Source organism: Marmota monax, unplaced genomic scaffold, assembly GCF_021218885.2.
Source record: "Marmota monax isolate L192 unplaced genomic scaffold, Marmota_monax_Labrador192_F-V1.1 WCK01_AAM20220418_F8-fsc00041, whole genome shotgun sequence".
Lineage (NCBI taxonomy): Eukaryota > Metazoa > Chordata > Mammalia > Rodentia > Sciuridae > Marmota > Marmota monax.
The window spans coordinates 3,812,176-3,828,922 of record NW_026695238.1 but is presented as its reverse complement, the minus strand read 5'-3'; the positions used below and the strand labels follow the sequence as shown (position 1 = coordinate 3,828,922).

The following is a 16,747-nucleotide window of genomic DNA, read 5'->3' as shown; positions in this document are numbered from 1 at the left end:
TAGTTTTAGCCAATGGAAACCACTGGCTGGAAATTGAAGATGGGAAGAAGGAAGAAGCCAGTACCCCTGCTGTGGTTCCAGTTCCCACCTGGCAGTCCCAGATTCAAGACCCTGGTATTATATCTCATCTGTTGCTTCCTCTACCTGAGAGACGACAGTACCTTCCTGATGTCACTAATTTTGAAGTCATCCTCCTAGCCTTCCATCTTTGGGAGGTGGCACCAAGCCTGGGACAAGGAAGCTGAGGGTGACACTGAGAATTGAATATCCACTTGTTAGGGTGACATGTGGATGACTCTAGTTCCAACATCACCAATGGTTAAACCATCCCTCAACCCAGAAGGTGATCCAAGAAGTCCATATGAGAAGACCTAAGGACCACCATCGGGCTGGAAGTAGGGACTTGAAGCTGTACTTGCATAACACATAGCATAGGATTAAGAAAAGGTCACTTGTTTTATTTTATTTATTTATTTGTAGTACTGTGGATTGAACCCAGGAGGCTTTAGCACTGAGATCCCTAGCCCTTTTCATTTTGAGATGGGGTGTTCCTAAATTGCCCAGACTGGCCTCAAACTTGTGATCCTCTCACCTTAGCCTCCTGAGGTACTGAGATTACAGGTATGCACCACCACACCTGGCTGGTCACATGTCTTATGAAAAGTGATGAGTGTTGATGGAGATTATCAGAGGTTAGCCCTTGTACTAGCCATTTCCTCTTTATTGGTGCTACTACGTTACTGCCTGACTGCCAACTTCTGGACTCTCTGTACATTGACCTCCTCCTGGCAAAGGCCTCCAGACTGAGCTGCAGCCAAGTCTGACTGCTCTTCTACATCGCTCTGGGCCTTCCAGTGGCCCAGCTTCTGTTGAAGCCCTGGGTGGACTTCATATTGCATGCTCCACAGCACCATGTCTTCCCCCAGGGTTTCCTATTGACTCTGCAGCCCAAGTATGTACAGCCCAGAAGTACAGGGAACTTGATATTTGATGTGGTGAAGATTTAACTCACAGAAAAAAGAAAGCAATTCATAACCTCCTCCACCCTCACCTGCCCGCTCCCCTAAGGATGGCCTGAGATGTCATTTGCATCACTGCATCTTCTCTAGGCCAGGTTTGCCCTCCTTTCCTGCCACACTCCCCACGGCCCCCATTCTGCTCACTGGAATTATAGTCTAGTGAAATCTAAAATCAGATCTGCCTTCAGGGGAGCCCAGGCTAAAACATCAGCCTTCCTTTCTCTCTTGAAGGAGAAACCCCCCCTCCCTTGTGGTTTTTCCCAAGAGAAAAAGACATTTATGAGACAATAAGGCCACAGTACTTTATTTAGGACAGATACAGAGGATCTTCTAATATTCGTCTCCTTCCTCCTCCTCTCCCTCCCCTTCCAGGCTGTCCATTCCCACCTCCTCGTAATCCTTCTCCAGGGCAGCCATATCCTCTCGAGCCTCAGAGAACTCACCCTCTTCCATGCCCTCACCCACATACCAGTGCACAAACGCCCTCTTGGCATACATCAGGTCGAACTTGTGGTCCAGGCGGGCCCAGGCCTCGGCGATGGCGGTCGTGTTGCTCAGCATGCACACAGCACGCTGCACCTTGGCCAGGTCACCCCCAGGCACCACAGTGGGAGGCTGATAGTTGATGCCAACCTTGAAGCCTGTGGGGCACCAGTCCACAAACTGGATGCTGCGCTTGGTCTTGATGGCAGCAATGGCAGCATTGACATCTTTGGGCACCACGTCTCCACGGTACAGCAGGCAGCAGGCCATGTACTTGCCATGCCGGGGGTCACACTTCACCATCTGGTTGGCAGGCTCAAAGCAGGCATTGGTGATTTCTGCCACTGACAGCTGCTCGTGGTAGGCCTTCTCTGCAGAGATGACTGGCGCATAGGTGGCCAGGGGGAAGTGGATGCGCGGGTAGGGCACCAGGTTGGTCTGGAACTCCGTCAGGTCCACGTTGAGGGCCCCATCAAAACGCAGGGAAGCTGTGATGGAGGACACGATTTGGCTGATGAGGCGGTTGAGGTTGGTGTAGGTTGGGCGCTCGATGTCCAGGTTGCGGCGGCAGATGTCATAGATGGCCTCGTTGTCCACCATGAAGGCACAGTCTGAGTGCTCCAGGGTGGTGTGGGTGGTCAGGATGGAGTTGTAGGGCTCCACCACAGCTGTGGACACCTGAGGGGCTGGGTAGATGGAGAACTCCAGCTTGGATTTCTTGCCATAGTCCACAGAGAGCCGCTCCATCAGGAGGGAGGTGAAGCCGGAGCCGGTGCCCCCTCCAAAGCTGTGGAAGATGAGGAATCCTTGTAGCCCTGTGCACTGGTCAGCCTGTCCAGTGAAGAAGAGAAATGTGGGGTATAAAGCACCGTTGACAAATGGGAAAGACCAATCTGTGCTGTTTCAAAATCCCCAAAAGCTTCATGAAATCCTTGGAAGACTTTTCCAAAACCACGAGAGATCCATGTGGAGAGGCCTCCCTCTTTCTCCTCTTTATCCCTCTTCCTTTCTACAGTCTCCTGAGGCCTTTCACACACAGCTCTCTTGAATCTTGTGACATAGTCATTTTTTGTCATAACTTGCCAGTACACCCAGCTTCACACCCATGTCCCCTGACTTAACTTCAGATGTTTCTGGAGGGCTTTTCTAATGAATCAATAATTCAGGACCATCCTTGGAGGAAGCCAAAGCAAATCACAGAGCCTTGGGATAACATTCTTTTAACCCATGATTTTCATGATGATATTCTGGGAATGCTTATGGGTCTCCATAACTTGGCCAGGCAACCCACCGACAAGTTGCATTAGGGGTCATTGCCTAGCACTGGGCCAGTCACTATGGAAAATAAAGAAGACCCCAGCTCCAGGCTGGAACTACCATTGGCCTCCACTGATCAGAGCAGGGGCCTTCCTCGTTAATCCAAGTCCTTTTGTTTAGGAGGCTCTCCCAGGGGATGAAGCTGTCCTTCCCTAGTCTGGTCTCCAGAGCGTTTCACATCAGGGATCCAGATTCACCTGCCCTGGCCCTCAGCCATTCCTTACCAGCTTCCGAATCCGGTCTAACACCAGGTCAATGAGCTCCTTTCCAATGGTGTAGTGGCCTCGGGCATAGTTATTGGCAGCATCTTCCTTGCCTGTGATGAGCTGCTCTGGGTGGAAGAGCTGGCGGTAGGTGCCTGTGCGAACTTCATCTGCAAGGGGTAGAGTTTTAGGTTCCATCTCCTTTACAGTCCAACTCCCAAGTCCCAGGGTACTCATAGGGAATGGGGTGGGGTCCCAGATTCTACCCTAGAATCCAGAAGAGCTGCATCCAGGCTGCTGAGACTACCCTCCCTGAACATGCTTTCCCATGACATGGAAAAGGATGTGAGGTGGCCTTGGAACTCAGGATCTGAGTGACAATGATTCTGTAGATCTGAAGTTCTAATTGGCTACAGCAACTGGGAGGCTATAACCATTAACTCCAGTCCTCTCCAGTGGTGGAATAAGCTATGGTAGGGACTGATCATCACTCACCAATCACTGTGGGCTCCAGGTCCACAAAGACTGCCCGGGGCACATGTTTTCCAGCCCCAGTTTCACTGAAGAAGGTATTGAAGGAGTCATCTCCTCCCCCAATGGTCTTGTCACTGGGCATCTGCCCATCTGGTTGGATTCCATGTTCTAAGCAGTAGAGCTCCCAGCAGGCATTGCCAATCTGCACACCAGCCTGCCCCACATGGACTGAGATGCACTCACGCTGAATGGGCAAAGGGCAGAGAACAACCTTAGGAGTGTATGGTGCCTGGACACCATTCTTCCCTATCTTCCTTGAATGGTTCTCTGGCTGAGAACCAAGTTCCTGGACTCTGCTACCCTTGCCCCACCTCCCATATCTACACATTTATTGGTGGCATTTAAGACCACCAGGCACTAGTTGTGGGGTTAAAACTCTCAAAGGAAGCAGATGTGGGCAGATTGAAGATTATACAGCCTTGCTCAGTGACTAAGCTTCTCAATAAGGAACATGGACCGGATCAGATGAGTCTGGCAGAGCATGATAGTCAGTCCACCCATGTTCAGAAAGAAATGAGAAGCCACTGGTAAGGAAAGCAAGGGAAAACATGAACACTAAATTTGATACTCTCTGGCAGAGTGGGGAGTGAGTGCAATTGGAGAGGGAATCTATGGTCAAGCTTGGTGTTCATTACATTATGTTATTCTTTATATATTTTTGCATATCTGGAATATTTCATAATTTTAATGAGGATGCTTTCTCCTTAAATTTAACACATCACTGACTTTTAAAATATGAAATAAGGACCTTGACTTAGGATTTTCAGATGACAGGAATGAATTCATAAGTAATCTGGATCCCAGCCTTATGAATTCTCCACTTGTCTTGAGCAAGAATCTTAAGCTCCTTGTTGGCATGCTGCCCTGTAAAATGGGGATGATAACAAAAACTGACTCCTAGAAAGAAAGAGGTTTGAATGGAAGGACTCATGCAGACTGCCTGGCCCATTGCCTGACACATGCTAGGGTATGCCATTATATTTTAAGTTCCCACCCCCAATTCCTGGTTTCATGATAAAAGAAGGGAATAAGTTGATGTAGGGATTCAATGACTCTGAAATGTCCCAGGTTCCAGAGAGAAGGCTGACTCAGTTGCCTGTCACTAGTAAGACTAGCATGGCTACTGCACCTTTGAGGCTGCCCAGACTTTGTCCACAAAACCAAATACCACCCTGGCCCTCAAAACTGCCAGTATACACAAGGTGTCTCTTAGGGAACAAGGCTTCATACTCTGGGGCAGCAGGTTTGGGACAAAGAACTCAGTCTCTGGAGTTACACAGACCTGGCTTCTCTGATGGCCTCTGACAAGTTACTTCATCTCAGCTTCCTAGTTCCTTTTCCTTTTTTGGTATTGGGGATTGAACCCAGGGGCACTTGACCACTGAGCCACATCCCTAGCCCTATTTTGTATTTTATTTAGAGTCAGGATGTCACTGAGTTGCTTAGTGCCTTACTTTTGAGAGGCCAGCTTTGAACTCACAATCCTCCTGCCTCAGCCTCCTGAGCAGCTGGGGTTACAGGCATGCGCCACCATGCCCAGCTTCCTTTTTCTTGATAATAAAAATGGGACCATCTCCCACCTTGCAGGCTTTGATGTGTTTTTTAGGGTCTGTTTAATAAGCACAAGTTAGATGTCAGGCACTGCGTTATTCCCTCCTCATACATTAACCCCTTTAATCCCCACAGCAATAGCCTTGGGTGGGTACTTTTATTATTCTCATTTCACAAATGAGGAACTGACCCTCAGGAAAATTAAGCAACCTGTTTAAGGTCAAGAGTGAAAGTAGCATCTTCAGAGTACAGACATCCTGGCTCTTAACTGCTCTTCTACCCTGCGTGGCAGGGAGACTATTGCAGATATCAAACGTGCCCCATGCACAGCACAGCAGCTCCAGATAGATGGAGCACCTCCCTCTTCTCCCTCCCTCTCCCATTGATCTGTAGCTGAAATATGGAGCTGAACAAAGGCACAGGTGGCAGAACTAAGAGAGAATCCTGAAAACAGCAGCTTCTGTGGAGAACATGTCACCACAGCAAAGAAAGGGAACCAGAGCCCAAAAGGGAATCTATGGCAAGACCCAGGGTTTGGAGATTCAGCCAATATGGAAAGTACCTATGCTTTCTTCTCAAGTCCTGCTTACCCCATGCTCCTCACCCCTAAATTCAGAGCCCTTCAGCAACCCTGCTCCTGAACAAGGCTCAGATGCAACCCTGGAAACTGTTGTCCTTTCTTTCCTCACCCTTGTATATACCAGCACACTCAGGGGCCACACTCATACCCAGAAGTCTCATTCTATCTCTCCGCTTCACCTCAAGCTATAGCCCAGGGGATACCTGGACTCCCAAAGTTCCCTCACAGCAGCCATCTGCCCTGCTCACCATGTTGCCTGGCTGGGGGCTGCCTGGGGTCCTCTGTCTGTGTGGCTTCTGCTTGGTAGAAGGCAGGGAGGATCTGTGAGAAACCCAGGGCTGCGGCCTCCTTATACTCTCTGGTTGCTCTCATGGGGGAGTGTTGTTAGAAACGGCCCCAGGAGGGCTGGCCTGTTGACTTGGTTACAGCACAGTAGGCAGGCACTGAGCCTGGGCCCAAACAGGAGCCAGCTAGGGTGAGCAGAGGAGGGGCCAGCACTGGGAACCCCGCACAGGTATCCAGGTCCCTGAGTACCTGGGTCCGTTGCCAGTCACTTTATTCCTTTTCTGATTACAGCCCAGCTCTCACAGGTTGGAGAGGATTTAGAAATTAAGCCCCCAGAACTCGAACACCACCACTGCCTCCCTTCCCCCAGGACTAGTGAGACCTGAAGTAGTGTGGGTGGGACTAGGAAGATAGCTGCAGTCATCCAGAAATAATGAGTCCTTAGGCAGGAGATCAAGACTGGGACATTCTGGGTGCAAAGTCCGAATATCATAGAACATAGAGAACTAGGGTCAAATAGGGAACCCTGTGCCGAATACCTACTAGCTCATAACTTCTTTTGGCCTCAGTTTTCTTATCTGTAAGACTGTGAGTTTTAGGAGTTTAGGGAACAGCAGCAATCCCAGACTAAGCACCTCAAAGGAGATAAACTCTCTCAGGTGCTTAGTCTGGGATTGCTGCTATTCCCTACAGGCAAAGCAAGATGAGTCTCGAGGCTGTTCTTAAATGTTTCCCTAAGTGTACTGCAAGTCATGGCTACACTAGCCTAGCCCTTATGTCCCCTCAGGAGACTCTGTATTGCCTTGGGAAAAATTCTGAAATAAAAAACGTCAATCTCTAGCATGTACCTCCTGCTTTATACACTGCTCCCCCAACCCTGTGCTCGGGATTGAACCCAGGACTGGTGCCTGCTAGGCCAGTGCCTACTACTTTATAGTTCTTAAGGCAGCTTTGTACCTTACCTTCTTTGAGTCTCTCAACAACTTTGTGAGGTAGGCAAGGTGGTCCTCTTATTCCCATAATGAAGAAAAGGAAATTGAAGTTTCGGTGTCTGCCCAAGGTCACATGGGGGTTCATTATCAGTGAAATTAAGATTCATCTGAGACTCTGGCTGTGCTTTCCTTTCCACATAGCAGAGCACTCACTACCCTACAGCTCAGAAAAAAAAAAAAGCCATTCTTGTTAAGGCAGGGTATGGCAGACCTCCCCAGGAACCTGGCCTGCCCTTGTCCCCACTTCTTTCCTGACAGGGGCTTGATTTTTTTTTTTTTTTAAGTATTCACCCTTCTATTCACTGTTCAAGAAAAATGGCTTCCTCCAAATGCATGGGTAAGTGGAGATCAGTGGAAACCATTCATGGTTATTCTGTTCCTTCCTTCCAGCGACTGGAGACACAAGGAGATGTCTGCTAGGGTGCGTTTTCTGTCTTCCTTTCCTTCTTTCATCCCTTCCCCTTCCCCTTCCCCTTCCACCCCTATTTCACCACTGTCTGTCTGTCTCCCTCTGTTTTTCTTTTCTACTTCAGTGGGTGCTTTAAAGAAAGGCTTTTCTTTCTGATAAGAAGAAATGTGGGAAGAAACCCCCCTTAAGAAAGTATCCTATGAGACCATGATACTTAGAGCTGCTGCAGTCATCTTTATGATCACACAGGAAAATACCACCAGCCCTTGAGGATGCAAGAGCAGACAGCTGGAAATACCGGAGGTATTGGTGACATCACTGAACCAACTCTGGGACTGCCCTACACTCCAATTTGTAATGGGATAATGAATATCCTCCTTGTTTAAGCCATGGTTATTTATGTTTTCCATTGTTTGCAGCCAAAAAAAAAACCCCTCTTATAAAGATGAGGGTAGCAATGGAGAGAAGAATATGATGCTAGGTTTTAACTTAGCACTTGGGTGCAGGGCGATGTTGTTCACTCAGACTGGGATGTCCAGAACAGAAGAGGGTTTGGCAGGAAGCAGGTGAGGGTAGGAAATTGAGAGCTCCACTGTGAATATGCTGTTTGAGATGTCTAATGGGCTCTCAAGTGGGGATATCAAGAAGGCAAACAGACATATGAGTCTGAAGTTCAGAGAGAAGTCCAAAATGGGTTACGCATCTGAGAGTCATCAGGATATCTGTGACATCCATCTTTGTTTGTTTTTGTGGTCCTTGGGATTGGACCCAGGGCCTTTCATGTCCTAGGCAAGTGCTGTGTCACTGAGACACCCCCAGATATATCCATTTCTTTTTATCCTTTTCTTTCACTGTTGCATGAGAATTTATACACTTTGGTTCTACTTCCCCCCCCCCTTTATACTGGGGATTAAACCCAGAGGCACTTAACCACTGAGTTACATCCCCAGCCCTTCCTTTATTTTTTATTTCGAGACAGGGTCTCGCTAATTTGCTTAGGGTCTCATTAGGTATTTAGGCTGGCTTTGAACTTTTGACCCTTCTGCCTTAGCCTCCAACATTGCTGGGATTACAGGCATGTACCACCATACCCAGCAGTTCTATTTCTTTTTGAATAATTCTAGAAGTGTTACAATAACTTTTTATTATGGACATTTAAACACATACCCCAAAGTGAAAGTAATACAATAAAATTCTATATACTTATCGCTGAGATTCAACAAGTACTCCTTCAGGGAGAAAATTTGTAAAAGAAAATAAGAATACTTGGGATTGGGCTGTGGGAATCTCTGTTTAAGGTAAGCTACCAGAGATCACCAAGAAGGAGTGTCCAGTGGCTGGGGCTGAAGCTCAGTGGCAGAATACTTGCCTAGCATGTATGAGGCACTGGGTTTGATCCTTAGCACCATATAAAAATAAACAAATTTTAAAAAGGCATTCTGTCCATCTATAACTACAAAAAAGGAGGAGGAGGAGGAGGAGGAAGAGGAGGAGGAGGAGGAGGAGAGGTCATGACAAAAACAAGGAGCCATGAATAAAGAATTTCAGGGGCTAGGGTTGTAGCTCAGTGGTAGAATGCCTGCCTCACACACATGATACTCAGTACCACATAAAAAAATAAATTTTTGATACTCACATACATGATACTCAGGACCACATAAAAAATAAATAAAAATTGTATCCATCTACAACTAAAAAAAAATTTTAAAAAAAAGAATTTCAAGGAAAAATGATGTTCTACCATGTCAAACAATGTTGTGAGAAGCTAAGATAAAGATGTAGACACATTCTTTGGAGATTTGGTAAGACTGAGATCACTAAAGACCCTGGATAGAACATCTGAGTGGAGCATGTGAGCCAAGGCTTCTGGCAAGTGTTGAGGAGTGAAGATGGTGACAGTAGGGACACCCACTCTCAATGGTTATTATATAAGAAGGAGGACGACTGGTAGAAGTTCCAATCAAGACAAACTTAAGGTTGTACAAAACTACAGCTCCACCTGTCCAAGATGGAGGTGGTGAAGACAGTTTAAACTTCAAGAACCTTGCTGCTCTGATCCAAGGTGAAAATGAGACTATGGGAAGGGGTTAGAATGATGGAGGTAACAGCAGGTTAGGAAAGAGGGAGAGAGAACCAATGGATATCCACATGGAGTAGATGGACTGAGATGTGATTTGATGGGAAGAGTGAAGAAACACTCTACATTCTGTACATGCATGTGAATGTCTAAACAGTTTGGACCATTACCTTCATGGTCACAGAGCTTGTGGCCCTAATTCAAGAGATCTGTATACATCCTGAGAGGACAAACCCACACCCACACCGAAACCCACAACCCCCCCCCCCCACACACACACACACAAACATACATACACAATCAGAAGCAGCATCAGCATTCTACTCACATGCCTTGTACATTTCTTCCTGCCTCCTGTTTCTCCATTTTCCCAGCTAGAGGGGACTGCTTAGGGGTTGTAAACTCCTAGCTCAGGAGTCAGGGTAATATAAACCAGTGTAATGTGGGTTGAGTGTTTATCATTTTCAGTGTCAGAGAGGTATCAAAAGAGAAAAGGACTGGTGAATTGGATAGGGTAGGAGTTTATCTCCTACCCTAAGAAGATAACCACTATCAACTCCATTTGTTACTGTACTGGTTTCCTATTGCTGCTGCAATGAATTACTACATACTTAGTGCCTAAAACAACAAAAATTTATTATGTTACAGTGATGAAGATCAAAAGTCCAAAATAGGTCTATGGAGTTAAAATAAGGGTGTTAGAAGGGAAGATTCTAGGGAAGACTCTGTCCCTTGCCTTCCATCTTCTACCATGGCCCATCTTTAAAGCGAACAATCATGTCATTCCAGTCTCTGCATCTGACCTCTTCTGATTCTGACCGTTATGCTTCTCTCTTTAACTAATAAGGACACTTGTGAACAGTGGGTCCACCAGGATGCTTTAAACTAATCTCACCATCTCAAGATTCTCACCTTCATCTCATCTGCAAAATATCTCTTCCTATAAGGAAACATAGTAACAGGTTCCAGGAATTAGTATGTGTCTTGGAAGTGGGGTGCACCATTCTGCTATTGCAGTTGATAAATGGGAATGCAGGTTTGGTAGGACCAGAGGCTCCAGTTCTTTTCAAGATAGGCTGGACATCAGGGATTTGATATGAATACAGAAAAAAGTTAACACAGTTGGCCTGAGACTGATGTCCTTAGAAAGAAGGATGGTTCATTGTGCTTTTCTTCTAGGAGTCTGGAATTTTGGTATATGCTAGACAGAGGTGTCTCTGTAACAAAACCTTTTTTAAAAAATCTTGACTACTGAGTCTCTACTGGGTTTCCTTAGGCAGAATCACTGCAGGAAGATGTTACTGCATTTATATTTTGGAGGAAGAGTATGCTTTGTGTGAGCCTGATGGGAGAGAGAGGACACAGATTCCTGACTCTGTCTGCATCTTTCCTTTATGATCCAGTTGTTCATCCTTACTACATTGCTGTAATAAACTTTTGCTGTGAGCACAACTATACATGGGGTCCTGTGAGTTCTTCCAGTGAATATCCTAACATGAGGGTGGTTTAGGGTATCCTTCAACACAGTAATTCCTGATCTTCTCCTATTCTAAATGCTATGGTGATTAACAACATAAAGGCCAGAAAAAAACTTTTCTGAGAGGGAACTGTGTCTCTAAGTTGCCAAGCTTCAACTTCTGTCTTCTTAAAGTTCTATCCTCATTTTAGCCCTACCATAGGTCAAACATATTAAGAGTTTTGCCTGAGATAATGCAGGTCTCACTGTGTTCATTCTGCTGGGATGGAGTACAGAAGGAGGAAAGAGGGTGAAGGAGAGCCTGCAAGATCTGTGTCCCGTGATCACCAATCCTCTGCAGAGGTCATGACCCCACTTCCCAAGGAGCCCTCCTATGAGCCCTTGTTGGCTTTTTTTTTTTTTTTTTATGAAGAAGACTTCTTTTCCCAACTAGATGGCAAGTCCACTGCGAAGACAGACTTTGTCATATTTCACTGTATTCTTTTCTACGCCTTGCCTAAGTCAAATGCCAATTAACTATTTTGTTGATAGAAAGTTTCTGTCACTAGTTATGGGATTGTGTTGCATTGTCAGACAGCCCTGGCCCTGGGAAAACAGGATAGGAAGAAAGGCAGTAATCGTTTGTCCTGGAAGACGGATTCTTAAGAACCAGCACATGTACCCATGTGCTTGAGGAAATTCCCCAATGGCGAGAGACAGAAAAATGTAATGCAAGTCAGGGAAAGCAGAAATCACTTGAAAAGACGTGACCTTGTAAAAATGGAAATGAAGTGTACAAAGTAGGAATGGCTTCTGCTGAAAATGCTAAGGTATCAGTGAGATTAAGTCACTTGCCCAAGGTCACACAGCACAATCTGAATAAGATTCCAGGTCCAGAGGGCTTCAGGTCCAGCGCTCCAGGATTCTGGAGGCCACAGTGATTGCTCACCAATAGTGACCACGCTAATGAAGGGGCCGCTGATCAGCTGGCGGCCGGAAGGCCTCAGGAGATTCCCCAGGGTCGATCCTCGCTGACAGGATGCGGGTTCGGTGCTGCGGGAAAGTCCAAGGACTGGGTACCCTGGGACTCAGGCTGTGCAGCTCCAATCCTGGGCCTCCCATAAGTGTGGGCCAAGGCCCGTCGTCACCACCGGGACCAGCAGGCGGCGTGCGACTAGAAGGGGTACAGCTGAAAGGAGCCTCCAGGGAGGCGGGGCGGAAAGGGCCTTGGCGATTTTGATTGCCGTCTGCAGCCAGGAAGATTTCACCCCTTACACCTAAGTCAGAACAGCTGAACGAGCGGCGCCCTCATGACGCAGGTGCAAGCGAGACGCGCAGTGTCACCGCACCCTGCATCCCTGCGCGTGTTCTCTGGAGCCTGGGGTGTCAGCTTAGAACGGGAATCGAAGGGTTAAAGTATGGGCGCTAGTTCTAACCCAAATCTGACAGGTGAGGTACCCAGGAATGGCAAGGGGCGGGCACCCGGCGTAGTCCCACCTTCGGGACCGCCTACCCTATGAGGGCGTGGCCTCTGGGTCACCCAGCCCCTAGTGGGCGAGCGGAACTCGCGGGCCCCGCCCCCTGCCTATAAGAGCGGTGCGGCACTGCAGCTAGCGCAGTTCTCACTGAGACCCGTCACCCCGACTCTACGTGAGACGCACCACCCGGACTCACCATGGTGAGTGGGCCTCGCCGGGATTGCGCCCGTCCTGTCCCCTAATTGTCTTTCTCCTTCTAGGCAACTTTCCTCCAGGGATACTTGGGACCCTACGCCCAGCGTTCCGGGTCTCAAGGAGGTACAAGGGTTTTGCACTATCCCCAGCCCCCCTCCGGGGGTGACTTTGGCCTGGTGTGTTGACCACCTTCAGAGGCTGCAGATGGGGGGGCGGCCGGGTGGGATTCTCCACTAGCAGAGAGGAGCCCTCCTAGCAATGCCCTCCTGTCTCCCCAATCGTTTGTGCCCCAATCCTCCTGAAGGGAGCCAAAAGGTCCTTTCCACCGTGACCCGCTTGGCTGCCCCTGCCCCCAATCCCCCCCCCCCCATCCCCAGTCGCTGCAACTGACAGAACACGTGCTTGGCTCAAGAAGGTGGAAGGGGTCAAGTTACTTGGTGCCGCATCCCCTTTTCCTACCTGGGTGCATCCTCGCACCCACAACCCCCTCCGGTGACTCAGCACCCCGCTTCTGAGCCGGGAGGGGTGGCGGGAATGGGGTTCGGCCTCTTGAGGCGAGCCAGCCTCTCTCCTGCGGGTGCGCTGAGGACTGGCAGAGACAGCTGGCATTGAGCGACAGCCCAGACAGAGGCCAGGTTGGGGGGAGGGGAAAGCTGTGTGTGTGTGGGGGGGGGGTGGTATTTATAGCCTAGGAGCGGGGGCCGAAACTCAATCCTCACTAGGAAGTAACTGGAAAGACTCCTGCGGGAAAGCGGATGTAGGGCCTGGGTACAGGATGGCGCTCACCCTGCGTGGGGCAAGGCGGGTTACCACTGGGGCCTCACCACAGGTTCCGCTTCCTTTTCTGGGTATCTGGAAACTGTCACCCCGCCATTTCGTTGTGGAAGGGAGGTGAGCGAATTTGGTGCTGCAAGGGTTAAATTTCGGACACTTAATGGCAATACCTAAGGCATCGAATGCCCCAGTGCCCACAACCCTAATTGCCCGCCCTTACTGTCTATGCTCACCAGCATTATCGCTGCTATTTCCGTGCGGGCTGTCGCGGTGGATGAAGGTGGTGAAGACATGCAGAGTGCGGGGGTGGATGTGGGGAGAGGAGCCAGATGGGATTGATCCCCAAGGCCAGATGGGATTTAAAGGTGGGGAGAGAGGGCATTTTGATGACTAGGGTGGTCAGCTGATCCAAAGGCTGAAAGACCTCTGCTTCCACCATAAAGAAGGGGAAAGAAAGGGTTATAGGAAATTCAAGTTCCTCCCGAAAGCAAAATATTAAGTGGGGAGGCCTCTGGCTAACTCTGGAAAACCTGGAGAAGCGGGTTATGGTTAGCAGGGATTGGGAGAAGCTGCCGCCTCTGCTGGTCTCATGCACATGCCCTTTCTGTCCTCAGTGTCCTGTCAATGTGACAGGGTCATGCTGAGCCATAGCTCTCACTTGACAAATTTCCCACTGTGAAATAGACTCAGGAGTTGCCTGCCCTCCCTGGTACCTCCAACTAGGGAGTCCTATGTAGGAGATCCTGGGGAGGCTGCCAGCCTAAGCCTCCCTTCTTGCCTACTGAATCATCCCAGCTGGTTATAGGATGGGAGAGAGGAACAGGAGGTGAGGACTCGTGGATGTGGCATTTACGATGTGCCTACCCCTCTCTTTATCCCTCTAGCGTGAATGTATCTCAGTCCATGTGGGGCAAGCAGGTGTCCAGATGGGCAATGCCTGCTGGGAGCTCTACTGCCTGGAACATGGGATTCAGCCTGATGGCCAAATGCCCAGTGACAAGACTATTGGTGGAGGGGACGACTCCTTCACCACCTTCTTCTGTGAAACTGGTGCTGGAAAACATGTGCCCAGGGCCGTTTTTGTGGACCTGGAGCCAACTGTAATTGGTGAGTAGAGGGGGCAAATTTGAGGAAAGTGAAGAGTGACTGACAGAGGGTGTCTAGAGTTGACTTTCCTGGTCCTGAAAACTCATCCCTATTTGAAGCTAAAGAAGGCAAGCTGACCTCAGGCAGGCGGGGCTGTAGCAGGTCTGAGTTTCTCTCACACTATGGTATCTCAGGCTGGCAGAAGGATGAGCTAGCTCTTCTCTATATCTGGCCACAACTACCACCCAAGGGGAAGGTCCCTGCAGAATGCAGCCTTGTGGTTTTGTTCCAACAATGTGGTTTATCCCTTTCCAGATGAGATCCGAAATGGCCCATACCGACAGCTCTTCCACCCAGAGCAGCTCATCACTGGGAAAGAGGATGCTGCTAACAACTATGCCCGTGGTCACTACACCATTGGCAAGGAAATCATTGACCCTGTCCTCGACCGGATCCGCAAGCTGGTAAGAATTTGTCATGGAAGGGAGGGAGTTTTTTTCATCCATTTCAGAAAATATGTGTTGCAGAATGTGAGCTTCTATGGAATACAGATTGGTCTTTTCCTTGACTTCTCAAGATACTTTAGGCTACATATAGCTACAAGAGAGAGTTCCTTGGGTCCTTCCCCTACTTATACTGCTCTCTTTCTTGCCTTCCAGTCTGACCAGTGCACAGGACTTCAAGGCTTCCTGGTATTCCACAGCTTTGGAGGGGGCACCGGCTCTGGCTTCACCTCCCTCCTGATGGAGCGGCTCTCTGTGGACTATGGCAAGAAATCCAAGCTGGAGTTCTCCATCTACCCAGCCCCTCAGGTGTCCACAGCTGTGGTGGAGCCCTACAACTCCATCCTGACCACCCACACCACCCTGGAGCACTCAGACTGTGCCTTCATGGTGGACAACGAGGCCATCTATGACATCTGCCGCCGCAACCTGGACATCGAGCGCCCAACCTACACCAACCTCAACCGCCTCATCAGCCAAATCGTGTCCTCCATCACAGCTTCCCTGCGTTTTGATGGGGCCCTCAACGTGGACCTGACGGAGTTCCAGACCAACCTGGTGCCCTACCCGCGCATCCACTTCCCCCTGGCCACCTATGCGCCAGTCATCTCTGCAGAGAAGGCCTACCACGAGCAGCTGTCAGTGGCAGAAATCACCAATGCCTGCTTTGAGCCTGCCAACCAGATGGTGAAGTGTGACCCCCGGCATGGCAAGTACATGGCCTGCTGCCTGCTGTACCGTGGAGACGTGGTGCCCAAAGATGTCAATGCTGCCATTGCTGCCATCAAGACCAAGCGCAGCATCCAGTTTGTGGACTGGTGCCCCACAGGCTTCAAGGTTGGCATCAACTATCAGCCTCCCACTGTGGTGCCTGGGGGTGACCTGGCCAAGGTGCAGCGTGCTGTGTGCATGCTGAGCAACACGACCGCCATCGCCGAGGCCTGGGCCCGCCTGGACCACAAGTTCGACCTGATGTATGCCAAGAGGGCGTTTGTGCACTGGTATGTGGGTGAGGGCATGGAAGAGGGTGAGTTCTCTGAGGCTCGAGAGGATATGGCTGCCCTGGAGAAGGATTACGAGGAGGTGGGCATCGACTCCTATGAGGATGAGGATGAAGGAGAAGAATAGAACAGCTGTCTGGAGCCTCCTTACTATGTTTATTGCAAAATCCTTTCAAAATAAAGTTTCCTTGCACGGTTTCTTGTCCCCTCTGTGAATACTTGAGCTTCTGCTGCCTTCCCCTGTGTGCTGCTGCTGCTACTGCTGCCACTGCTGCCCTCACTATTTGCTGCTCATGACACTTTTCCCTTCCATGGCTGAAGGTGAGACTTGCCAAGGGGCCCTTTCCAGGCCCAGGAATCATGACCCCAGGGACCCTGATATTAGGTCCTAGGGGGATCCAAAAATAGGGAGGAAATGACGACCAAATCCCCCTGGACCTGTCTATCCTGTCACAAACTATTGAAGGATATGAGTCTTCACTTCCTTACAAGTAGGAGTTTAAATCCAGTAGTTTCTGTGTTGGAGAATGGACTGCCACCCTATTATTCCTGCTGCTTCTGCATCCACCAACTCTGGAAGCAAGACTTGGGCAAGGCTTTGCTGTGCATTATTAGAGTTTGGGAATGGGGCTGAGCTGGCCCGAAGTTCCCAGGCATGGAGTCACATCATAAGCTTGGGGGGTGGGAGGGAACAAGGGCGATTTGGAGTTGTTTTTGCCATTGCACTTCTCAGCAGCTTTGCATAGCTTACTGTCTGTCTTGCTTTGCTGGAGCTAGGGCTGTGCCATTAAAAGTCAGGTTGTC

General features: G+C 49.2%; 2 protein-coding genes across 2 annotated transcripts; one reads left to right on the top strand and one right to left on the bottom strand.

Annotated features, from left to right (window-relative positions):
- Positions 1-1,307: 1,307 nt before the first annotated feature.
- Positions 1,308-6,085, bottom strand: LOC124089634 (tubulin alpha-1D chain). The gene is made up of 4 exons (XM_046439808.2): positions 5,936-6,085; positions 3,518-3,740; positions 3,044-3,192; positions 1,308-2,333 (listed from the first exon to the last, which is right to left on the bottom strand). Exons 1-4 carry the CDS (start codon positions 5,936-5,938, stop codon positions 1,350-1,352), a joined length of 1,359 nt encoding a protein of 452 aa, XP_046295764.1. The 5' UTR covers positions 5,939-6,085; the 3' UTR covers positions 1,308-1,349.
- A 6,343-nt stretch (positions 6,086-12,428) lies between these two features.
- On the top strand, positions 12,429-16,141 carry LOC124089636 (tubulin alpha-4A chain). Its single transcript, XM_046439810.2, has 4 exons — positions 12,429-12,584; positions 14,238-14,460; positions 14,755-14,903; positions 15,099-16,141. The coding sequence occupies exons 1-4, from the start codon at positions 12,582-12,584 to the stop codon at positions 16,068-16,070; spliced, it is 1,347 nt and encodes a 448-aa protein (XP_046295766.1). The 5' UTR covers positions 12,429-12,581; the 3' UTR covers positions 16,071-16,141.
- Positions 16,142-16,747: the final 606 nt, after the last annotated feature.

What these genes read in the sequence shown, in the direction of transcription:
- LOC124089634 (XM_046439808.2), bottom strand. An exon ending in CCTGGAGCCCACAGTGATTG is followed by an intron (nt 3,193 to 3,517) that starts GTGAGTGATGAT and finishes TACCCCTTGCAG; the next exon opens with ATGAAGTTCGCACAGGCACC. An exon ending in TAGACCGGATTCGGAAGCTG is followed by an intron (nt 2,334 to 3,043) that starts GTAAGGAATGGC and finishes TTCACTGGACAG; the next exon opens with GCTGACCAGTGCACAGGGCT.
- LOC124089636 (XM_046439810.2), top strand. An exon ending in CCTGGAGCCAACTGTAATTG is followed by an intron (nt 14,461 to 14,754) that starts GTGAGTAGAGGG and finishes ATCCCTTTCCAG; the next exon opens with ATGAGATCCGAAATGGCCCA. An exon ending in TCGACCGGATCCGCAAGCTG is followed by an intron (nt 14,904 to 15,098) that starts GTAAGAATTTGT and finishes CTTGCCTTCCAG; the next exon opens with TCTGACCAGTGCACAGGACT.